Genomic DNA, 25,888 nt, shown 5'->3' with positions numbered 1-25,888 from the left:
AAGCCAGAGGACAGGGAAGTCTCATGATGTGGCCCTCCAACAAGCCAGCCCCTGGGCACGCAGCAAGGGGGAGAAAGGTGGAAAGCAGATCAGGGCCCTTCTGGCTCAATCACTGCCCCAGGGGTTCATGGTTCAGTAGTCACTACTGTTCAGAGTCTTACCAGGAGACTGACACAACAGCTTATGAATGACAAGCGCATGGGGAGCAGGGTGTGGGGACCAGGGGTTTGGAGACCACAGGGCTTAAGTATAAAATATAAAATAGAAGAATAAGGTACTTCACTTCTCCACAGTAGGGAACCCACCACTTGGGTTTACATTTGGGGGTAACACCTATAATGGAACACGTGGTGGCAATAACCCCCTGATGAAAAAGTTAACAGCCAGTCTTCATAAGAAGGGACGAATGAATAAGGAGTTGAAGGAGCAGGAAATATCTTCACTGGGTGCCGAGACAACCATCTCTATTTTGAAAATATTCACATTCAATAAAATTTTGGAGATTACACATCACAGGAACCAACAAGGAACGGATTGTTACAGCAGTTCAAGCTTTTCATTTTGTAGCCACACTCTGATTTTATCAAAATTCTTATCCATCCAAAGTATGTTCTCCTCAATGGTTTCAATTGTTTGCTGGACACAACGGAGCTGAGACCCATTTTCCTTCAAAGAGCTGAAGAATTCTTTTACCTTGTGAGGAAAAATTGGGTTTTTAAAACTTTGTTTTATTAAGTTACACAAAGTTCAGGCTAGTTAAAAGAAAACTGAAGCCAAATTTCCAGCATTTGTCAAAATTCTACATAGAAAACAGGGCCAGGTGTCTGATTACGATTATGTACATAAACTTAAGCTCTATGAAATGAGCTCATGCCTCATGATGTCAAGTTTTGAGTTTTTTCTCTGCAGCTTTTTTATTTATTCACAGTTGCCAGATTCTAAAAGACTTCACTGTTTACCATTTCATAATTAAGTTTTAATCGCATGTATCTAATGTGTATTCTGTTATAGACGCACAGATGCAAACTTAACTTTTTTAAACATAGCTGAAAAAGCAGAATGTGCAGAATATCTTCTCTGCCAAGCAAAACAGTTTCAGCCACATACGTGCAGTTTTCCTCCATGGGCCTGGCCTTGTCTGTTATGATAGAAACACTGGGGAATGGGGTTCTTAGCAAGTTATGGTGGTAATAACCCCAAACCTTGCCAATTTTTTTTATCCTGATCCACAATTGATGTATTGTTCCTTCAAGATAAAATCCACCCAAAGTTCCCCGTGGTTTTAAAGAGACAAGAATCACTTGACTATCTCCTCAAAAATATCTTTGCTATTGTTTCACCGATGGGTACTTTATCCCCTTTAAGCTCACATGAGGAATAGGTTGGCTTTGCAACAGCCTTGACCATTGTGCTACTCCGTCTCACCTTCAAGTGTTCTTAAACTTTTCCCATACACTTCACATTAATCCATCAATTTTTGATTTCGTAGACAGGAAGAAAGTCTAAGCCAAGATACATTATTTATTCAGCATGGATTCCAGACAGTTAATTCCTTAAAGATCCATGTCATAACATCGTAAGTTTGGGAAAAGGAGGGGGGTAAGAATAGGCTTTTTGAAAGATCAAATTCCAATTTTAAATGGTTCGGGGTTGTTTTAAAATTAAATCTCAGTAGAACTTTTCTGTGAGCTGAAGGCATGCCCTCCTGCTATAGCAACCTAGAAAACACTTAACCCGCTTCACTGTCCTGCCTTAAACTGTAGCTCAATCTACTGTTTTGTCTCTCAGAACTCAAGATTAATTAATAGGAAGTTTAAGAAGTAACTCTGGGCAATATCCTGTGATAAACCATAATGGAAAACAATATGAAAAAGAATATGTGTATGGCTGAGTCACTTTGCCTATAGAGCAGAAATGAACACAACATTGTAAATCAACTATACTTGAAAAAAAAAATCACTCTGGGCACTATTCAGTCAAACCACATCAATATTTTTACTAATTGGTCAAATTAATTAATTAATCCTGAAGGAGCCTACCATGATAGTACTGAAAAACAAGCCTGCAAGAGCTCTAACAAAGCCAGCTGTTAACCCCTGCCTGCCCTTCTACTTCTCCTGACCTGAATTTATCACTCCCATCTTCATCTGCCTTGGGAAATTCAGCATCTCAACTGAGTTCGTATTTGATTCAAACCTGCCTCCTTGAGAATATTTTCTGTGCATATGGGGAGAAAACCAGATTTATGCTACTAGTTGGTGAGTAAATGATTAACTTCTCTGGGACTAGGATTCCTCATTTGTGACACTGCAGAGCGTTGGTGAGGATGTCGTCGTGTAATGTGGGTGAAGTGCAGAACCTAAAGCCCAGCAGGTACCAGGGACTCCCCCTCATCCATTTCTTCATGAATATTTACTCTGGTACTTATTCGTTTCTCCGGCTTGATTACTGTGCGAGACACTGAGGATGAGGCAATGAATCAGGCAAGCACGCTACCCTCATGAAGCTTACAGTCTGCCTGGGGAGACAAGCAATGAACTATGCTGACTCTATGCTGCTGTGGAGAAAATAAACCGGGGCTATGAAAGCAACTGGGGAGGGGGTGGCCTGCTTTCGACAGAGTGGTCTGGGAAGGTGGCATTTGAGCTGGGGCCTCTAAAGAATAAAATGAACCCTTCCAGTCTAGAGCTGGGGAAAGAGCAAGCCAGGCAGAAGGAGAAGAAAGCGCAGAGGCCTCGCGCAGGAGAAACACCTGGTGGCCCAGCAGCAGGCTGAGGGGCTGGAGTGGGTGAGACAGTGAACACAGGAGCATGTGAGAAAGGGCTGGAGAGGCAGGCAGGAGCCAGGTAATGACCCTCTCATCCACATGGGAAGGAGAGGTTTGAGACTTCAAGAGTGACAGGCAGGGTTTCAAGAAAGGGTCAGTCGTGGGTTGGTTTTCCGTTTTAAAGTTGCAAGATGGTGCGGTATTGGCAAAGTGGCAGGAGGGAGGCCAGTTAGGAGGCTGTCACCATTGGCCACACAAGAGGTGAGAAAGGCTCGGCCGGGGTAAGAGCAGAGAAGTGCACAGATGGGGTGTAGATGCCGGAAGCAGAGCCAACAGGACTTGGGATGAACTCGATGTGACGGGAAGCAAGGGCTCAGGATGACTCCTGCATTGTAAATGTCAGGCTCTTTCATTTACATGTCCTGCCACAGGGTTTCTGCACCTGATGCTTCCTCTGCACACAGCACTCTCCGCCTAGGTATCGGCATTTCCTTCAACATCTCCTCAAAGGTCCGCGAGTCATCCCACAGAACACAGCACCATTCCCTTACCCAGTCACTCGCTCTCCTTCCCTTGCCTTATTCATCTTCAGAGCATGTAACTACCTGACATGAGTTGACCTGTCTGTAACTGTCTGGTTCCCCCAGTAAAATTTAGGCTCTATGAGGGCAGGGGCTTTGTCTATCCTGTTCATCATTGTAGACCTGGAACCTAAAACCACACCTGCTGTAGAGTGAGAATGTAATATGTCTCGAATGAATTCATGAGAAAATTAATGAATGAACAAGATAATGAATGAAACGTTTTGTTGCTACAGACCTGGTCTATCTGGTCCCAGCCCATAGCTGGCTCTGCTGTCATCACACAGAATATCTCTGCTGTAGACTTCACTAGAATTCAAGCTTGAATTATTATGTGCAAGTTAATTTTACAAGCCTGGGTGAGGCTACTGAAAAGTTGGAGAAAAGGGTTGTGACATTTCTTTCCCATTTTCAAAGCACTCTCCATCGAGCTAGATCATGGTGTAACCAGACTACACAATGGAACCACTCCTTAAAAAGTTAATATTAGGTTCTCAGCTTTTATCTAATTGCACCATTTTTAAAACCATGGAAAATTTGTTCTACAGCTTTACTATAGAGAATATTATTATAGAAAAGCCACCACAACAAAATGACCCATACAGCAAACTCCTCAAAAGTTTAAGACTGAGAGAAAAGTCTGCTTTTGTGGAAAAGTTGTATGTTCCATGGTTCTCTCTTACCTGACAATAACTCATACTGTTTTCTCATCTTTCTTTGGCTGCTAGGAAGCTATGATAAACTTAGGGTACAACTGCAATAAATTAAATTATCCTCAGTGTAAATCCCTCATACCAATTTCCTCTTTCTGAACATTATGCAGCTTTTTGTTCTTTATTTTAGCATTATTTTATATATGGACCTTAAAAGTTGCCTAGAATTCTTTCTGAAAGTAGATGGTTCATAAGTAAGTAACAGGAAATCATGAGCTTGAATAACGGAGAACCTAGCTTCCAGACCTGCCTCTTTCAACATAACTAGAGGATCACTTCAGTCACTTAAACCTCCAATAATCACTTTTAACATCCTAAACAGGGATTACATGTCTAAAGTAATTTTTAAGCCCTAAAATTTTTAATGGCAGGGCTAAAACTTCTAACTGTGTTTGGGAAGAGGCACAGTTTTCAATGGTTTATTTGTAACTGATTTTTGCTCATGTCAAAAACACCACACTAAACAAAACACACATCCGAAAAGAACGTTTACCAAGTGACAAAATCCACTTCTAACTCATCAGGCCCTTAAAGTATTTTGCCTACCTCATATTTATTAGATAATTTATTAGATAATTGTCACTGAAGTTCAAAAAGAAAGCTTTTTATTTATTTATTTTTTACCTCTTCAAGCCGTGCTCTTGTCGAGAATTGATTTGTTGTTCCCATCACCATGTAGGCTATGGAACTTGAGCCAAGTTCAAACCTAGAAATAGAAACTGTCAAAATGTATTGTGAAGTGTTTGTTCATTCGACACGTATTTTTAAGTGCCTCATATATGTGATAGCAATTAACTAAAAACTGGTTAGGCGTGAAAGAGATAAGACGTGATCCTTTGCTCCAATGGGCTAAGATCTAGTTGTAAAAAAATCAACACACCAGCCACTGAATAAAAGATTAAGTACCCAAAAGAAAACGACAGAAGTGCTACAAGAGTTTGGGCAGATGCAACAAGTGGAGGTACTAAACAGAAGACTTGCCTGAACTGTGCAGGCGGCTTCTGGTAGGTCATGGGGTGCAGGAAGAGATTATTCCAGATGGAATGAAAAACTTGACCATCCAGATCCATTAGTTAGCACTGAATTAGAGTTTCACATTTTCTAAGGATATTTTAAGTACCTCTACTTCCTATCTTCAGTCAAAAGAATCCCTTTAGATAATCACTGTTATTTTACAAACGTAGCTAAAACAGCCAGATTAAGGAATTTTTGCCAGTCACAACACAATTTTTGGCACTACTTACTTTTGTACAAGTTTATTCCAATTTTCCCTCAGAAACTGCCAGGCCAGTGGATATCCCACTGGGTTTCTGCCGATAGTTCTAAGAATATCTGGAAACTCTTGAGTTTTTATTGTATCTCCCTTAAAACTTTGATCTAGTAGCCTAGAATGATTAAGACAAGAAGTGTTAGCAACAAAGAGGCCCTGAAAAAGTTCCAAACAACTTTAATAAAATAATTTGGGAAAGAAAAAAGCCGTTCTGCCAATAATAAAGACACAAAAGAGAAATAGGTTACCAGAGCCCTGAGAAACTCCCTATAGCTACATAATAATAAAAACTAACATTTGTACAGTGTTTACAACACCGATTCTCATATATTCTCTCATTTGCTCACAAATGTAGCTAAGATAGGTATATCTGGTGTAAATTTCTAAATGTGTTATTTTAAAGATACGCAAATACATACTCCTTTAAATATTTTTCCTGACACCCACTGCTAATTATTTACCGTACACATTAGATGTGTGCCCTCTTGCATAAATGTTCCCAGCAGGAAACGTAGTTCCTGGCCAAGAGGACAAAAACAGATGCCAGAAGGATCTGATCTAATTTAATTCCTCTTGGCTACCTGAACATGAATGAATTACTTACCACTGAAGCTTTTCTTTATTGTGGGTAATACAGAGAGCAAATTCAATTTGGTTTTTCTCAGTACTGGACAATGACGATTGATATTTACTATAAAGAAAATCCCATCCTTCTGGGTGCTGGGCCCCTACAGCAAACACTGCCAAGGTCACATCGCTGGGCAGCCTGTGGAAAAGAACACACCCAGGGAGAGGCTGAGAAGACGGAAGTGCATTTGCATGCACGAGACAGATTATGAAACGATAAACTGGACCCACAATCAGAGAAGCATGCCTGGAAATATAAACAAAGATCACCTCTTTCCTTCAGTAACACTTTAGGAAAGAAGCAAGAGAAAGTAACTGTAAGTGGGTTTTAAGTAGCCTCCTCAAAAATACATTGTGAAATGCCACTTCTATAAATACCTACCTTTCTAACATACTTTAAGGATGCTGAGTGACTCAATAGGTGGTCACTTTTCAAGTCAAAAGAAGGAAATTCAAACTAGACTTAAAATGTAGTCCATGAACAAAAGTCAGGAATCCAATAGGACCACCTGTTTGTAAGCACTTTTATGAATAGAAGCATGTATATTGTTGGCTTAGTATTTCCTGGATAGGACTTAAGCCCCAAGTCTAAAAGGACTGAATCCCTGCCGCCCGCCTCCCCATTAACCAAACCCCGGGCCTCCTGTCAGGAACTTAAAACAGAAAGTTGAGCAATGCATAGATAAGTCTAAAAAAAAAATTATTGTCCCAAAAAGGACAGCAGGGGAGACTTGTCTATACTTGTTTTCTCTCCCAACATTTAGCAATGATGGTGGAAAAATAAAAGATACCCCTTATCTGAACAAACTGGTTGTTGGATAAAAACAGACCTCAGATTCCCATTGGCTTCCTGCCACTGCCTGAAATAGCCTTCTGCCTTCTGCACACAGGGCTGGTACTTGCGCACACAGGCCAGGAGAAGCAGCTGACTCCGCAGCATTCGCTCTGAGATGGAGCCCTCATCCGTCCAAGTCTGCTTATCAATGAGGTCCCTCAGCAGCCAGATGAGAAAGGCCTGTGGGAAAGCCACACATGTCACCAGTCCCGACCCAAGTCATCTCATGGTTTATATAATCCAATACACCCTCAGGTGATGGGGATTATTTTTTAAAGCTTAGTCCAATTCATATTTCCAAAACCATGCAGTTGTTTATATTTAATTACAAAAGGGGCCAAAAGCAAGAAATGATGAATGATTTCAGTATTTGTGTAACAATCTTTTATAAATATATCCTTATCTACTTAAAATCAGGATGAACTGCCACTTTCAAAGCAAACTAAAAGAGACAAGTTGATATGACTAAATTTTGAGAGCAAATTATACAAGACGTCATTACATTTTACCAAAAGTAGCAATTTTGTGCCTCTTGCTTAAGTACCCGAGTCCCAGAAAATCTTAATAGCAACTACCACAATACAGAAGTAAAGTGACATAAACAATTAGCCAAATGAGGGAATGGCAAATCTGTGAAACTTAAGAACAGAATCTAACAGTGCCATGCCTATTTTTAGTGCCAAAACAAAACCAAAGTCTTCATCGGTCAACCCAAATACTGAGGTAAGGTAATTGTGATTTTCTTTAAAATATATCAAGATATATATATGATACATATATTATATAATATACACCATGATAAGAACTCTTTTCCACACCTACACCAAAGCAAACCAGTTATCTAAAAACTACTCAACTTATTTCAGGCTTTTACCTTGAACTGAGTTTCCACTTCATTCATATCTCTTTTCTCCATTAACTTATACATAGGTATCAGTTCATTCAAACCTTGGAACACTGGCATGATTTCAGTTTCACGTTTCAAGTACAAGGTTAAATCCAAGGCTTTTTCAATGGATAGCTTTCCAATGCTGGTCAAGAGACACCAGGGTTAGCAGTTTAAAAGAAAATCCAGGAAATCAACTATTTGTTTCAAAAGTTATTTGAACAACCTTCCAGCAAAATACTCAATCGGATATAAATGCTCCCTTATAAATAATGACCTTTATACTAACATCTTTCCTGTCACACACATCACAACATGTGGCATGTTTACACTGTGAAGGAACTTTCTCAAATAATAGAGCTAGTGTTAACTAGCTCTATGAGTTGTGGTTAAGATGCGACGGGAACAGGTCAGCATCTCTCCCTCTGTGAAACGTCGGACTGTGCTGAACTTGCAGAGTAAAATGGAAAATTTGATCAAAGATCCTTCAGGAAGCCTCACCTGAGACTGCCACTCAGTCACAAGTATGAGTCCCTGGAATCAACACATCCTCGTCTCCATTTCAAAAAGAAACTGAATATAGATATCAATTCTTCATTACAGAGGGCTGGTGCTAAACATTTTAGTGGTAGGGTGCACACTCATGTAAATAAACACAAAATCCCCTATGATGTCATCAGTAATGCGCTATGGAAGGGAATATTTAGGCAGGGCAGAAACGGCTAGATAAGCAACCCCTATCTTTATTCCCCGCTTTATTCACCTCAAGAGGCCCAGGAAAGGAAGCCCACAACATTTGGAGCACAGACACGTGGGGCTGAGAATTACAGTATTCCCTCCCACTTGGGTGATTCCCCTTAGACTTCAGTTCCACCTAAATATTGAGGAAGGTTGAGTTTTAGGCTTGGGGAACATTTCCTGAAAAGCCAATGTTATGGGGCAAAAACAAAGAGTGAACACTATCCTCACCCACTCAAAGGTCATCTGGTTGGGCCACATTTTATGAGCCATAAAGATGCTATGCAGTTCAGCTATCCAGTTTGGGTGGGGTGGGAGTGGGGCGTGTGGATATCTCTCCTTTAGTCTGAGAGACGTAATGCCGACAACTTGGGCCTGGGCCACTTGGTCTTCTAAGAAGGCTTCAGGATTGTCAGAGACCCAGCGGGGAGAAACCTGATCTGTTACAGCAGGGCCAGAAAAAGCCGCAGGACTAGGCTTTAGGGACCAGGCAAGGGGCTTCTCCAGGGTGTTGGTCTCCTGGTTTTCTACACTTTTGCCTCAGTCTGATCCGAGTCATTAACGATAAAGATTAAAATACAGATTCCTTACTTTCGCCTTACTCAGCGGACGCAGATAAGAGGTTAATCCTAAGACTAAAAGCAACCTTGAATTGTTAGAAGACCTTAGGAGAAAACACCCTTCAACTTCTTATTAGCAATCACTTTCATCTTTAGAAATCAAGGATTTGAATGATAACAGCAGCTTTCAGAAACAAACCAACACTGTGAAGAGCTTGCATTACCTGACAAGCTGAAAAGCATTGTTAATGAGACCGGCCCGATCACTGCTGCTGATGGCCGTGTGTGTTCCTTTTAAAAGGCCAGTCAAAGAATCCCATCCATCATCCTCATAATGCACTATGTAATAGCCATTCATTCCAACATTAAATTTGATCCATTCCACCTCTTCTGGGAGGACGAGCACATCTAGAGCAAATAAAATAAATCATAGCTCCATTTTCTCTCTTGACTGGAGAAAGCTTTTCTGATCAGAGACTGGACAAGGAAATTAAAGGCGAGTTTAATACTGAACAATTTTAATACTGAAATGAGTTTCTTATTGAACACATTCCTTTTAGAAACCAGAAAACAGCATCCCAATAGACAAAAGCCAATACTAGTTTTAGACACTAATTTTGTGAGATTTATAGACCTATGAGAAGAATGCCATGTTTCAGGCCATATGTATGATATAACCCAGCAATGTTAAAGTAAGGGGAAATTTTCCCAAGTATCTCTTCTCCTCAGCATTACATAACTCAACTGTTTTAATCTCTATCTGGCAAGATGCTGTCCTTCCTTTTTGGCAACCAGACAGTATTTTCAAACCTATATTCTTCACTAGATATTGAGTCACAGATCTGCTTAAGATAAAGGCTGACCTGATCCTTTGTGTTTTAACCAAGATAAATAGCAAAGAAAACTTATTATCTAAGTCCTACACATTTCCATAGTTCCTTCTTGAAGAAAGCTAGTTAGTTCCACAACAAATTACCTGTTCTTGTCTTCAGCAAAAATCTCTGGACTGAGTCTGAGCTGCTGGTAATGAATGTCAATGGGACATGCCACAGGTACCTGCAAGAAAGGAGGATGGATTTGTTCATTTGCTGATTCACTGCAACAAGCAGTTCTTAAATCTCCTACCATGCTCCGGGCACTGGCTCATTTAAAGAAGGATGGTACCCAAAACTGCTACTGTAAAGAGCTCAAAACATCCCCAGCCCATTTTCCAGCTTTGTAGGAGTGGCCAGCTGGGGCACTATTCATTCTTCTTGGACTCCTTGAATAGAGCTAGGAATTTGGGCTCAAGTGAGCCCTGACAGCCTTCGCAGTGATTGCCTCAAGGGATCTCAGGGTGCCTAACTTTAAAAATGTGACCACTAGTAATGGCAGAAATTGACAGCATGTGCCTTCTAAATCATATACTCAGAAGAACACAGCATCGCTTCTGTGGAATTCCTGCCAAGGATGCATAAGCTGAATCTGATCGTGAAGAAACAGCAGAAAACCCAAATTAAAGGACATTCTCTAAAATAGCTAGCCTGTACTCTTCAAAAATATCAAGGTCAAGAAAGACAGACGGAGGAACTGTTTCAGAAGAAAAGAACTAAAGAGATGTGAACAGTAATACAATGTGATCTTATATAAAATCCTGAACCAGGTTTCTTTCTTTTGCTATAAAGATATTATCAGGACCACTGAGGAAAGTTGAATAAGGTTGATACATCTGATAATAGTATTTATCAAGTTCACTTCATAATTTTGATAAAGGTACTGTGTTTATATAAGTGAATTCTCTTGTTTTTTAGGAAATACAACAGTGAAGTATTTCAGGGTAAAGAGGAAATCATGTCTCCAACTTACCCTCAAACATTTAAAAATATATATATATGCCATATATATATAGAAAGAAATAAAGATCATATTTTTTGGAATTGTTTGATATTTTAGGTTATATGGAGAGAGAGAAAACAAATGTGGTAGAGTTAACACATATCTGCACAAAGAATATATGGAATTCTTTGCTCTCTCCTTAGATTTTCTCCATAGGTCTGAAATTATTTCAAAATAAAAAAATTTTTAAATAGTGTCCATCCAGGGTCAGTCCAGTTGCAGGATCTCATTTCCAGTGATGTCCTCTGTAGTGTTAAGCTGACAAACAGGTTCTGGGATCTAACTCAAGACTTCCAAAGAAGAGAATGGAGTCTCTTGTATTTCCCAGAAATCACCTAAATGTTTATGTCCTTAGCTCCAACCCAAATCCCAGGCACTATTGTAACTAAGTGGCAAATGCTTCTACTGGAGTTGATTTCAAGCCAGTAACTGGAAATTACCAACATATCTAACTACAAAGCATGAGAATATTAAAATAATTATATATCATCTTCATCCTTTTGAATAGATGGTGGTATATAAGTCAAATTCCTAGGATATACAGATTTGATTAAAATATTTTAGCAACAAAGTTAAGGGCACTACTTTAAAAATAAGGGTTCATTCACCCTACAAGACAGATGTTACCTAGGCAACAAAATGAGTTTCTCTCTGTGAACGTTACCCAGTTTCTGGGGTGTCGTCCGGGCCTTTCACGTAGTGCTCTTGCTTCATGTGTACATTCCTCCCTCTCACGGTGATGGTTATCAGGGGAAAGCCCTTCTGAAGCGTCCAGGTGTTCATCATGGTTTTCACATCAAGGCCTTCCTGTCGCCAGTGCTGGTTTATAAGAAAAAGGCAGATGTGTGACTCACTTGGACCCAACTCTAGGAAAAGAAAGAACCCAAGCCTGTGCTCACAGCGTTGCAACCAGTGAAGCTCTTCTGCGTCCCTTCCCCTGCTCCCTTCCCCTGCTGTCTCCAGCCACTGCATGCCCATTAAAGCACTGACTGTTTACTTTTCTTTCTCTTGCTGTACACATAGATGTCTTGAGAACAGGTACCACACCTGGTTCTCCTGGGCAGACCTTAGCTTGGCACCAGGCACAAAGCAGGAGTGTGAATGAATGCAGGGGGAGAAGGGACAGAAAGTGGCCACGTGTTCAACACCTACATAACGATGCTGGCTCTCAGACAAGCAAGGTGGGGAAAACACGTTCCATCAAGAGTCTGTACTTCCCAAGCGATAACAACAACATGGCTCACACTTAACAGATGGCTGTGAACTCAAACAAGGATCTATTCTTTGATACTAAAAGTTTTCAAAAAATATTTAAGAGCTAATAAAAGGATAAAATGTACTACAGGACACATCTAGTAACTACTGAATAAAGCTCTCTCTAAAAGCAAAAAAGCCAAGAAAATAAAAATCTGGTGGATAAAATCCCGTTGAATCTCCAGACTCACCCTCAGCTACCTATGAAAATACTCCACAAGGCCAGATAAACAGAGACTCAGACTGTTTTGTGATTCAAGTGTTATGAATTCTTTACAGTTTAGCAGTTAAAGACATGAGTTAGATCTAAATTCAAATCCCCACTCTACAATTTACTAATCATATGCCTTTGGATTTCATATTCCCATCTGTAAAAAAAGGGATAACAGTACTCGCTCATAGGCGTATTGTGAAGAGTAAAGCAGATAATACACATAAGTGCTTCAAACGTGCCTGACACATAGTAAGTGCTCAAGAATGCTCACTGCCATCATATGTTTTTTCACAAATGAACAGCTATGGAAACGATTGACATGGCCTGATGGATACAGTCCTGATCTACCACAGAAACATGTCATAAATCCACTGCTTTACAGAGAGTGAAGCTGAAGAAGTTAGTATCAGTGAGATGTGGTACCAAAGAAGGCTGGATACCTCCCTTGCGTAGATAGATTTAAGAAAAATTGTGGAGGGCTGTCAGTCTGGTATAGTTTAAACGCAGCCTTATCTATAGAGAGACTGATATCATCAAGGACCTCGGAAAGTTCAGCACAGAGCTATCTATCCTTCAAACAAAACGGAGTAAAAGAATGTGCTTCGGGGGAACACGTACAGCTGTAAAAACTTACTGAAGATGAAGATGAATGTTCACCTCTAGAACAAAATCCATCCATTCCTTGTGTGCCATCTGTAGGGCAAATCTAAAAACCAAAAATAAACACATCACTCAGTTCTGTAAAAAACACTCATGATTCTTCTGAGGGATTAATGTGGTGCAGAACAAAAACAAAACAAGATAATAGGCCTGTCAGTCCCAAACACAGAGATACACAAAAACATACTCACACTTGCCATACTATTCCAAAGGTCCTCGTTTTTTGTGTTTTTATAGCTATACTTCTGCAGATACTTTACAATACCACTTTTAAATGCATCGGCACCAAGATAATCCCTTAGCATATTCAGAACACAAGCTCCCTGAAAAGACAACGTAAATAACTGTTAGCTGTAGTCTGTCTCCATCTAATCTACCCTCACACTATTTTGGAGTCATTCTTTAAAATGCAGATACGGTGACCTTTTTAGTGTCTAGCAATTCTTGGAACAATTAGAGAAAGTGGGTTAAACCTGGACCTGTCGAGGCAGGGGATCAACATGACTGTTTATGCTTTTAGTCCACTGGAACCGTTTTCTATCACTAACCAAGCCTCCCCAACATCTGCAACCTTCCATTATTCACAGGTGAGTGGACAACGTACAGACTAAAACTGGACTTGAACCACCATGTGGCTCTCCTACTCCCGCTCTGGGGTGGGAGTGGGGAGGGGTAGAAGCAAAGGTGAGTAACAGGTGAGGAATCTTGGAGCCCAGGCAGGCTTGAGCAAAGAGAACTGGCAGGGCAAGAGTAACAATGAGAAAGGGAGCAAGAGAATTCCTAAATACTCTTCATTCCCATGATAAGAGCTCTTCTCTCTCCACTCCCATTCTTGTAGATCATGGGTCACAAACTCAAATGCCTCCAGTGGTCAGACAGGTGACAAACGAGGGAAGTCCAAGGATAAAAAAAATGTTCTTTTACGTTCTTTGTTTCCCCCTGAACTTTGCATACAACTAACCACCAAGGACTCTTCCTTCCTTCCTCCTTCCCTCTCTCTCCACACACCACCCTCTTTCAAGTCTTCTTTTCCTAAGAAATCATGATTCCCTCTTCCGAGAAAGCCCTTTCTACGTCCTTTACTTCCTGAAAAGCCCCAATTCAACTTTTTTTCTTAATTAATTTTTATTGGAGTATGGTTGCTTTACAATGTTGTGTTAACCTCCACTGCACAGCCCAATTCATCTTTAAGACATAACTCAAAATCTTCTTTTCCGGGAGAATATCTTAGGTCCCTCTTAGGCAGAGGTGGTCTCTCTCTGGGTCTAGGGGATCACAGAGTCACTAGATAGGCAAAGCCCAGGTCCCTGAATGTCTACATGGTGTGCATATTCCTGCCAACAGGACTGGTGTTTTTTTTTGAGGTACAATTGACATATAAGTTTCAGGTGTACAACATGAATCAATACTTGTATATAGTGCAAAATGATCACCACATACACCTTGTTAACATCCATCATTACACAGTTACAAAGTTTTTTCTTGTGAGGAGGACTTTTAAGATCTACTTTTAGCAACTTCTGAATACACAATACAATGTTATTAACTATAGTTGCCATGCTGTACATTATAACCTGGAAGTTTGTACCTTTTGACCTCCTTCACCCATTTCACGTACCGCAGCCCCTCGCCCCTGGCAACCACCCATTTCACGTACCGCCGCCCCTCACCCCTGGCAACCACCAATCTATGAGCTCATTTTTTTGTGTGTTTGTTTTTACATTTAACATATAAGTGAGATCATACAGGATTTGTCTTTCTGACTTATTTCACTTAGCCTAATGCCCTCAAGATCCATCCATGTTGTGACAAGTGCCAAGATTTCCTTTTTTATGGCTGAATATTGCACTGTGGAATGGTCACATATGGAAACAATTATCTTGGCTATTGTTAATAACACTGCCTGGAACATGGGAGTGCACATAACTCTTTAAGCTAGTGTTTTTTGTTTTCTTTGAATAAATACCCAAAAGTAGAATTGCTGGATATGATAGCTTTATTTTTTAATATTTTGTTTTCCACAGTGGCTGGACCAATTTACATTCCCACCACAGTGCACGAGGGTTCCCTTTTCTCCACATCCTTGCCAACACTTGCTATTTGTCTTTATGAGATGAGCCATTCAGACCAGCATGAGGTGATGTCTCATTGTGTTTTTTGTTTGGTTTGGTTTTTTTTTGCGGTACGCGGGCCTCTCACCGTTGTGGCCTCTCCCACTGTGGAGCAGAGGCTCTGGACGCGCAGGCTCAGCGGCCATGGCTCACGGGCCCAGCTGCTCCGCAGCATGTGGGATCCTCCCGGACCGGGGCACGAACCCGTGTCCCCTGCATCGGCAGGCGGACTCTCAACCACTGCGCCACCAGGGAAGCCCTCTCATTGCATTTTGATTTGCATTTCCCCAATGATTAGTGATGTTGCACACCTTATCATGTACCTATTGGCCATCTGTTTGTCTTTGGAAAAGTTTCTATTCAGTTCCTCTGCTCCTTTTAAAATCAGATTGTTTTCTTTAGTCATTGAGTTGTATGAGTTCTTTATATATTTTGGATATTACCCCTTGTCAGACATATGGTTTGCAAGTATTTTCTCCCATTCAGTAGGTTGCCTTTTCATTTTGTTGTTTTTTTGTGCAGACAGCTTTTAATTTGATGTAGTCCCACTTGGTTTTTGCTTTTGTTGCTTATGCTCTTATACTTTTGGTGTCATACACCATAAAAATCACTGCTAAGACCCATGTCAAGAAGCTTTTTTTCTCAGTTTTTATGAGTATTATGGTTTACAGTCTTAACATTTAAGTCTTTAATCCATTTCAAGTTAGTTTTCGTGAATGGTGTAAGACAGAGGTACAGTTTCATTCTTTTGCGTGTGGTGTTGGGAGAACTAAATGATCATTTTTTTAAGAGACTCTCCATTCCCCATTGTATAGTCTCGGGTCCTTTGTCATAAATTAACCATATATGCATGGGTTGATTTCTGGGCTCTATTCTGTTCCATTGATCTATGTGTGTGTTTATATGTCTGTTTTATGTCTGCTTTTATCTCCTCTGCACTATTGATGGAAACATGCAAACAAGATATAGTTTTCCATTTGATACACATAAAACAGCCAAGCATAATGATAATTGACACATAATGACACATTCTCTGCCTTGGTGAGGATAACAGAAACGGTTGGGAATGGAAGGGAAAGTGGAAAAGCAGAACTCTGATCTCATAAAGGAGCCATGACTTAGCTCCAGTCTATGTTGCTAAGGGATATACAGGCCTGGTATGACCAGAATCCTTTTTCCCTCCAATCGAAGCCAGATATCTGGATTTTTATTTAAAATCTCCCAATTATTATATGTTGGCAACAATTTCCAATTCTTTTATTAAACACATTGTGCAGGACAACTGTTTCTGAAGGCACCAAAAGCTATACAAGGGCAGGGGCTTTTGCCTGGTACAAAGTTGATGCTCAATCAAGACCTATTTATTGAAGGATAAATAAAAAGCTTCTGTAGGCCATGAATATTCAACTTAAGACAGTAAACAAACTGATCACAATATAATCTTTAGGATTTTAAGCTAAACTTCAAGTTAGGCCTAAAAGAGTTAACTCTGGGCAGCATGGGTGAGAAGAGAAGGAATTCAATCTGGGCTATAGTCCTTATGAAGGGAAAGTCACCCCAAAACACTATCTATAACCTCTCCACCCCACATTTTTAAGTGTAGGGTCCAAATTGTACCCTTATAATCCATTTTTACCTTTTCATAAGAAACTTCATCAAATATCTCCCGAATCTGAGCAGGATTCTCCACAGGTGTGGACACAGGGTGTGAGGAGTTTAATGCATCTACCTCCATAGCATTAAAACACTTATCAAAGAAATAATCTTCCTATTGAGACAGAAAAAAAGACAACATCACCAATGATTTACATTTACTTGAAAAAAATACGAAATGAGGATGGTCTGACCTGGGATAATAGGTTTACACTCTAAATTTCTAATATAACCTATTCCATATTTATAGAATTTACAAAATTAAATAGAATTACTATCTTCTAAAGAAGAGCCAAGAAACACTGATCTTAGATCAACACTGAAATTTTTGTTTAAATACTTATCACCTTAGAATAAAGAAAATTTCCTATTAAAAACATTATGCCTACAGTCCAACAGTGCCCAAATCAGAAACTAAAATGTATAGTGATTTAAGTATCTCCAATCATCATCTATACTATTTTAAAGCAAAGAAATTTAGCTTTAAAACCATGTAGTGAAAGAAAAAGTAATGAAAAACAAATCCCAACTATAACCTGATTAGGGCATATTACCCAATAGAATAATATCCATACATAATCATTTTTATTATTAAAGACTATGTGGAAACAGGACAATATTTATGATCCACTGTAGTATAATAATTATATGTACATTATAATTATAACTACATATAAGTTATGTGTATTGGAAGATGAAAATGGGATATGAATATGTACAAATGAAAATTATAATATGATAAAGGATTGTTTTTACATAAAGTTTCTTTTTAATTTTACTGCATTTGATTTTCACAAGTAAAACACATGATTTTTGAAGTCACCACATAGAGGTTCCAAAGCATTAAGTTTGTGACCCATGAGTCTAGGTTCTTATACAATCAAATGTACAATTACCTTAAACATAACTCATTTCACTTGGCAAGCAGGACCCTATTGAAATAGCAGCAATCTGTACCTAATACTTCTTCATGAGCAACCTGAAGGTTGGGGAAGTGATATGGGACAGACAGGTTGTCATTATTTCTATTTCTTTGATATTAAGGGAGGACAAAATTTAATACTAACTTCATAACAATCATAGATTTGGAAATAAGCAATTGAGTTTGGAAATAAACCTTTGCAATGTATCTTTAAAGTTCACTAGCATTTTGGAAACCTGACTCATATTTAAACTCCCAGGGAAGTTATCAATCTTTCTATGAATTCCATAATCTAACATCAGTAAGTATTTTCCAGCAACATTAAACAACACAACAGATTGATCTAAAATGTAAAAAAAAAAAAAAAAAAAAAGTAAGTAAATACAACTTACAACTTTCAGTTCTGGATGAGTCACACTGACAGACACGAACTCCATAAACTTGGCAAATCCCTCATTTAGCCAAAGATCATTCCACCATTCCATAGTGACGAGGTTCCCAAACCACTGAAAGGAAAACATTACTCACGTTATTCACAGATTTCTATGGAAACTAAAATAAAAAAAAAAAAAAAAAAAAAAGTAAGTAAATACAACTTACAACTTTCAGTTCTGGATGAGTCACACTGACAGACACGAACTCCATAAACTTGGCAAATCCCTCATTTAGCCAAAGATCATTCCACCATTCCATAGTGACGAGGTTCCCAAACCACTGAAAGGAAAACATTACTCACGTTATTCACAGATTTCTATGGAAACTAGATTATCTACGTGGCCATAAACGTCAGACATTCAGAAGGAAATATATATTATATGTGTAAGGTCAGTATATGAATGTTAACATATTTATAAAGCTAATATTTTTTTCAAAGTAAAAAGAAAAACTTCACAATGTGTAGTATAAAACATGGTACCTAATGCTTTAAAGAAATAATTTTTTCTTCTGGGAAAAAAGACATAGTAAAAATGAATTGGTAGAATTCATACAACAGTATGAATAGCCTATGTCCCAGAAAAGCAATATAGATATAGTTAACATTTTTTTGAAAGTGTGATTAAGCTTATATACCTGGTGGGCGAGTTCATGGGACACAGTCATCGTGATGCCAAGCTTACTTGATGCAGAAGACTTTTCAGCATCAAACAGTAGAGAAGATTCCCTGTATGTTGTCAGTCCCCAGTTTTCCATAGCACCAGGCTGAAAGTCAGGAATAGCAGCAAGATCTTGGGAAGGAAACAAAAACATCTTACCAATCTCAATCTCTCTCATGTTGCCCAAACACACTAACTTTCAGAGTGGATGGGTGTAGGGATCAAAGAAAAACTACGTGGCTCACGCAGAATCATGGGTTATTCTAGACTGAAGAACCTTGCACAATAAAGAAAAAGGACTCAGTGACTCATACAGAGTTACTTTGCTGCTGCAAGACAAAGTCAGGCTTGGGTTTCAGACCTCCTGACTCCATTTCTAATTCTCTGACAAGGTGCTTGGGGACTAGACAATTTTAACAATTGTCACAATAATCCACTCGACCTTGGATGCCCAAGACTCCCATACACCTAAAAACTCAAACACACAGTAGTTTTAAGGGCTCATGTAAGAAAGAAAATGCAGACTCTCTTATGCTCTATCAATGAATTCATTCGAAAAATTCATTGAGTACTCTATGTTCCTAGCAAATGTGTGCCAATCATGAAAAAAATGCAGCCTCTGTCCTTTGCTATCTGCCCAATAATATAGTTGTGCTTGTCTTTAAAGTCAGAAGGCAAGGACTTCCCTGGTGGCACAGTGGTTAAGAATCCACCTGCCAATGCAGGGGACACGGGTTCAAGCTCTGGCCTGGGAAGATCCCATGTGCCATGGAGCAACTGAGCCCATGTGCCACAACTACTGAGCCTGCGCTCTAGAGCCTATGGGCCACAGCTACTGAAGCCCGCGAGCCACAGCTACTGAAGCCCGCGAGCCACAACTACTGAAGCCCGCACACCTAGAGCCCATGCTCTGCAACGAGAAGCCACCATAATGAGAAGCCTGCGCACCACAACGAGGAGTAGCCCCCGCTCACTGCAACTAGAGAAAGCCTGCGCATAGCAACGAAGACCCAACGCAGCCAAAAATAAATAAATAAATAAATTTATTAAAAAAAAATTAATTTAAAGTCAGAAGGCAAAATTATCTCCATGACATGTGCCTCAGGAACCTGCCAGGTTTTAATGACTTGAGAGCCTGCCGAGCTGAGGGGGGAGATGCCAATTAGGAGGATATAATCTACTGCTGGGGTCAGTAAATGCCACACTTTGTAACATCTGTGCCAAATCTATACCTTGTTTGGATAAGGGATATGGAATGCTGAAATAATCCTCATAAAATTCTAGAAGAGTCACCGCGGCATCCAGTGCATAATCTGCCTGATTTATCTTGTCTGGAACAGCATACACGGAAACCTGAGGAGAAAAGTATACGAAAGTTATCCAAATGCCACAGTGGCTTCTCTAGAAGACTGACATTAACAGCTATTGTGGGATATGGTTGCCAATATTAAGAAAGACAATTGGAAGTTCTATTTCTTATATTAATGCTGACTGTTCCTGATCAACCCCCCCTTCTGAAAACTACAACAAACGCTGGATAACAAATACAAACATGTCTTTTTAAATGTTTACGTGAGATAGTGAAAAAGTAAAGCCGACTTAGTTGCCAAAAATGAAGGGACAGTAGAACCCTGAGAAGTCAGCAGAGCACTGCAGCCAGCTTTTGCCCTGAGGACACTGGCCTAGTACAGATGGACTTGAGTTTGGGTTTTCATGGCATTAAAGAACTCAGAGGATAGGAGACAAAGTCCCAAGCCTGCCCAAGGTGGGAAACCTGATAGGAAATGTACCCCTATTTAAATAAATGAGGTAACTTCAAATAAAGTATCCCGTCCCTCCTCTCCAAAAATCTTATTTGCATTCAGAGCCACAGCGTACAGTTGAGTAGGTTGTTCACTACACAATGGTACCCACCCAAGTGGCAAGTGCTCTTTGAAACAAGATCTTTTTCTCTAGTACTCCAGTATTCCCTGGCCCAAATGCTCTTCCCAGAGCCATTTAATACTCCAAGCAGACTGCTCTATCTTACTTCCTTTCCACGGTTAGAAACCCCCTCTCAGGCAGTCAGTGACATTCACTTCCAAACTGCATGAAGTTATACACAGGAGCAACCTTAGAAACCATTGCAGGATCTAGTCCAACTTACACATTTTAAAGAAGTATAAGCTAACTTCCAAGGGGAGCAGGGCAAAAGGGAGCAGAAAGTCAGTTAGTGGTGGAGCCAGGACCATGACCCAGGCCAGGCCAGGCCTCACCACATGTTTTTGCTATTAGAACCCCACTGTAAACATGAGTATCTGAGACAACGGGATGACCAACCAACTGGTTTGCCCAAGACTGAGGGGATTCCTAGGATGCAGGACTTCCAGTTTTAAAACCAAGACAGTCCCAGGCAGGCCAGGACAAGCTGGTCACCCTATGTGACAATCGCAGGTTCACCTTGATGCCACTTTTGGTCATCTTGCTGACAGACTTAAAATCTGAAACAATGAAGGCCACCAGGTAGGTGCTCATCTTCACAGTCACATCAAAATGGTCTTCTATGAGTCCTTCAGCAACAGTCACAGATTTAACCTAAAATCAGAATAACTAAAGTCATCAAATACAATTACCCAAGACACTGAAAACATTTTATAAAGAGAAATTTCCTAACTCTCAGACATACTGAAAGTATATGACATGACATTTGTATAATTATTTTAAAATATCTCTTTCCGGGGCTTCCCTGGTGGCGCAGTGGTTGAGAGTCTGCCTGCCGATGCAGGGGACACAGGTTTGTACCCTGGTCCGGGAAGATCCCACATGTCGCGGACCGGCTGGGCCCGTGAGCCGTGGCCGCTGGGCCTGCGCGTCCGGAGCCCGTGCTCCACGGCAGGAGGGGCCACAACAGTGAGAGAGGGAGGGTATATGGGGATATATATATATATATATATATATATATATATATATATATATATATATATATATATATATCTCTTTCTGATATCTGATTATAATTTAAACATTAAGGCCAAACCATTCTACTCCATTTCTTTTATCGAGATATAATTCATACACCATAAAGTTCACCATTTTAAAGTATACAATTCAGTGGTTTTTATTATATGCACAGTTATACAACCATCACCACTTAATTTCCTTTAAATAATCCAGATGATCACAAACTGACTCATATTTGGCACATGAGGATTGATAACATGGGTGAGACAAAGCAAAACTGAGATTGCTGGCTTTGCCAAGATGTAGCTCACTTAAATACAAGGTATGAGAATGATCTGGAAACGCAGGGTCTAATAGGGGTCACCAAGGACAACCTAAAAAGAGCTTCTACTTTCCTAAACAGTTGAAAGTAACCCATGCCTGGGCCTGACCCTGCAAAGCCTCCTCCAAACTCTGATTTGCTTCACTGGAATCAGTTTTTCAATGCAATCAGGGAGTAGCCTTGCAGAGTAGGGTTGGGGTGATAAAGGTACAGACTAAGATGTTGGCTTCCAGAGAAGAAAGTCTAATGCCTCAGCCAACAGAAAGCACTGGGCAGGACCCTGGAGAGAAGACCAGCCAGAACTAATCTGAGAAATTCCATGTTAACACATGCATTTTTCCTGTAACCTTATTTCTACCTCTGTTTCTCTGCCCCCTTCTCCTTCTATCTATCTATCTATCTATTTATTTATTTATGGCTGCATTGGGTCCTTGTTGCTGTGCACGTACTTTCTCTAGTTGCACTGAGCAGGGTCCACTCTTCGTTGCAGTGCTCGGGCTTCTCATTGCGGTGGCTTCTCCTGTTGCGTAGCACAGGCTCTAGGTGTGCAGGCTTCAGTAACTGTGGCATGCAGGCTTCAGTAGTTGTGGCTTACGGGCTCTAGAGCACAGGCTCAGTAGTTGTGGCGCACAGCACGTGGGATCTTCCCAGACCAGGCCTTGAACCCGTGTCCCCTGCACTGGCAGGCGGATTCTTAACCACTGCGCCACCATGGAAGCCCCACCTCATCCTTCTTTTTAGTACCACCGGCCACAAGGTATGGTGCCTGCTAGTCACCCTTTGGTCATTCAAACCCTAACTCTGATAGCCAACCTAGGTTTACTCTTGAAGGACCCGAAATTACCTTTCTTTATAAAATGCCTTCAACCTACCCCTAACAATAATTTCTATTCTTGACATTGTTTTAATTATTAGCACAATGTCAAGAATAGAAATTTAGATGTGATTAACTCCTGCCCCAAACACTTCAGTGTTCCAAAGGTGTATCTGCTTTTCTAGCCTCCAAAAAGATCCTTTGAGACCCCACCGTCCTTCCCCTCAACCCCAAGTCTACATCTTGAGTTCAGGCCACCCTGTTAAATTTCTGCCAAGGGAAGAGCTTTCTTGTTCAAGAGCAAGATTACATTAGATTTTCTGATCCTCAACAAGTGGGTCCCGGACGTCCATAGATTTAGACTCCAGCGTCTTTGAGGAGCCTTGCAGCCTTTGCCTTCCCCCTGCACGCCTACAAAATCTCCACCAATCTTGTTTAGTGGGTCAGTCTGTCCCTCACTTCCAAACCACCCCTGTTCCTTTTTTCTCCTTAAGCTGTAATTCTCTAATTAGAGAACTCACTCCTATCCCAGGGAGCAATACCATAATATTTGGGGAGGGAACTATAATTTGAAAAAGGATTTTCTCTATCTCAAGTTTATATTAGGAAAATAGCATAACTGTTTCTTATCTTTCTATATACAAATGCGGTGGGGAGAGAGACAAAAGTTCTTGGCTGGTAAGGATTCACAAAAGTCTGCTTTTTATACAGCCTTCTAGGAGGGAAAGGCAGAATCCCTTTTAAGGGATCCTTAAGGGATTCAGCAAGCAAATAGAGTTCCCAGGGTTGAGAAATACGGTACTAGAGGTTGGCTTGTGGCTCTATGAGTCCCTTCATGTGAAGCTAATGTCTCCCCAGTCAGCAAAGGGATGAAGCGTGATACCCTTTCTGGACTCTGGGCAAAGCCTATTCCACCCTGAGTCTCATCCACCTTGAGCTTCTCTGAACAAAGGGTGTGTGTGCTTCTGGAGTTGGTATGCATCGGGTGTAGAATGACAGCTCAGCTTATGTTTTCCCAGTGCTACCAGAATCATAGGATAACGGCACTTACTAAGTAATTTTATTCATTTGGCGAGGTCATCTTCTCCTCACTACTTTTAGAAATCAGAGGGGTTTTGGACTAGCAGATGCAAACTATTATATATAGAATAGATAAACAGCAAGGTCCTATTGTATAGCACAGGAAACTATACTCAATATCCTGTAATAAACCATAATGGAAAATTGAAAAAAATAAAGAAATAAGAATCAGAGGGAAAACTGTCCACATCTGCTTTGAAACTGGGAACTGAGCTAGCTATCATTACTTACCTTTACTACCATAATATTATTAAAAGATTACTTTTTTTTTTTCCATCTGACCAACTCTGTGCCATAGTTACAAAATGCATAGCTAATATTAGTAATATAGTATATAGAAATTATAGAAAATAACTATATCATAGAAACATGGCCTTATTCAACAAAGCATTCCCTTTAAAATCCTTTTAAAAGAGCATATGAGACAATAAAAGTGAAAGTGCTTTGTGAAGGGCACTCTCAGTTAACCTAACCTGAATTGTCTATAAAGTTTCCCTCCCATCAACACTGCACCTGCAATGTCACTCTTACCTAAATTTTGCATGTTTTTAGGGACAGTTTTTTTCTTTGACTATAAATAAATTGTTACTTGAACCAAAAGCATAGGTTGGAAATGAAATAGAAAAGTTAGCTATCTGTAGGCAATAAAACAAACAGAACAGGCAACCTGAATGCTAACTGTCAGTGAGGTAATACAAATCACAGTGAATCAATGGACTTTTCTTGTGAGTAGATACACAGGAGTTTAGACTCACCAGTGGCATGTTGGAGATGGCGAGGTGTCTTGGTTCCCTTCTGATCTTGATTGAAAAACTTGCTTTGAAAGCAGGTTCATCAAAGCAGGGAAAGGCCATTCTGGCTGCAGTCGGTTCAAACTGTGTTGATGCAAGTATCCTAAAATTACAACAAGGGAAATAAAAATACACCATGAAGCACCAGGGACTGTCAGTTAGGTGTGTGATCATTTTTTAATTCCTAAAGTTATCATCATCTTGATGAATCTATTAAAAAAAATTTTATATGACAAAAGCTATCATAAACTAAAAGACAAGCAAAAAAAAAAAAACAGGGAAAATAGATTGAAAGGTATTTGACAAAAGGTTAATAACCTAAACAGATAATGAGCTCTTAAAAATATGTAAGAATTATACCCAGCAACCAAGTAGAACAGCAGGCAGAGGTCATAAATCAGCAACTCACAAAACAAGAACCTACAAATAGTCAATAAACACATCCAAAGCTGCACAGCTCCCTTAATGATCGACGTAATAAATTAAAGGGAAAAATCCATTGGAGTTTTGGCTTTAAAAAAAGGATCGCGAATCCCCATAAGGTTAACAGCTGATCTCTCAGCAGAAACTCTACAAGCCAGAAGGGAGTGGCAGGACATACTGAAAGTGATGAAGGAGAAAAACCTGCAACCAAGATTACTCTACCCAGCAAGGATCTCATTCAGATTTGATGGAGAAATTAAAACCTTTACAGACAAGCAAAAGCTGAGAGAGTTCAGCACCACCAAACCAGCTCTACAACAAATGCTAAAGGAACTTCTCTAGACAAAAACACAAGAGAAGGAAAAGTCCTATAATAACGAACCCAAAACAATTTAGAAAATGGGAATAGGAACATACATATCGATAATTACCTTAAATGTAAATGGACTAAATGCTCCCACCAAAAGACACAGATTGGCTGAATGGATACAAAAACAAGACCCATATATATGCTGTCTACAAGAGACCCACTTCAGACCTAGAGACACATACAGACTGAAAGTAAGGGGATGGAAAAAGATATTCCATGCAAATGGAAACCAAAAGAAAGCTGGAGTAGCAATTCTCATATCAGACAAAATAGACTTTAAAATAAGGACTATCAGAAGAGACAAAGAAGGACACTACATAATGATTAAGGGATCGATCCAAGAAGAAGATATAACAATTGTAAATATTTATGCACCCAACATAGGAGC

The 25,888-nt window shown here is 39.9% G+C and overlaps 1 protein-coding gene across 1 annotated transcript in view; it reads right to left on the bottom strand.

Moving 5' to 3' along the window:
• Positions 1–263: 263 nt before the first annotated feature.
• ERAP1 (endoplasmic reticulum aminopeptidase 1) overlaps positions 264–25,888 on the bottom strand; it is a 37,895-nt gene continuing 12,270 nt past the window's right edge. Inside the window, exons 3-19 of the mRNA XM_007466869.1 lie at positions 24,672–24,810; positions 21,200–21,334; positions 19,993–20,113; positions 18,738–18,892; positions 18,267–18,380; positions 16,728–16,859; positions 13,172–13,303; positions 12,955–13,026; positions 11,517–11,671; positions 9,954–10,033; positions 9,202–9,385; positions 7,668–7,824; positions 6,789–6,973; positions 5,936–6,097; positions 5,306–5,446; positions 4,686–4,767; positions 264–693 (exon numbers count right to left, since the gene is read on the bottom strand). Of these exons, the coding sequence (XP_007466931.1) occupies positions 538–693; positions 4,686–4,767; positions 5,306–5,446; positions 5,936–6,097; positions 6,789–6,973; positions 7,668–7,824; positions 9,202–9,385; positions 9,954–10,033; positions 11,517–11,671; positions 12,955–13,026; positions 13,172–13,303; positions 16,728–16,859; positions 18,267–18,380; positions 18,738–18,892; positions 19,993–20,113; positions 21,200–21,334; positions 24,672–24,810 (2,302 nt within the window). The 3' untranslated portion in view covers positions 264–537. The remainder of the gene's footprint in view (positions 694–4,685; positions 4,768–5,305; positions 5,447–5,935; positions 6,098–6,788; positions 6,974–7,667; positions 7,825–9,201; positions 9,386–9,953; positions 10,034–11,516; positions 11,672–12,954; positions 13,027–13,171; positions 13,304–16,727; positions 16,860–18,266; positions 18,381–18,737; positions 18,893–19,992; positions 20,114–21,199; positions 21,335–24,671; positions 24,811–25,888) is intronic.

This window comes from Lipotes vexillifer, unplaced genomic scaffold (genome assembly GCF_000442215.2).
Source record: "Lipotes vexillifer unplaced genomic scaffold, Lipotes_vexillifer_v1.1 scaffold364, whole genome shotgun sequence".
NCBI classification, from domain to species: domain Eukaryota; kingdom Metazoa; phylum Chordata; class Mammalia; order Artiodactyla; family Lipotidae; genus Lipotes; species Lipotes vexillifer.
This window is presented reverse-complemented; position numbering and strand designations above follow the sequence as displayed.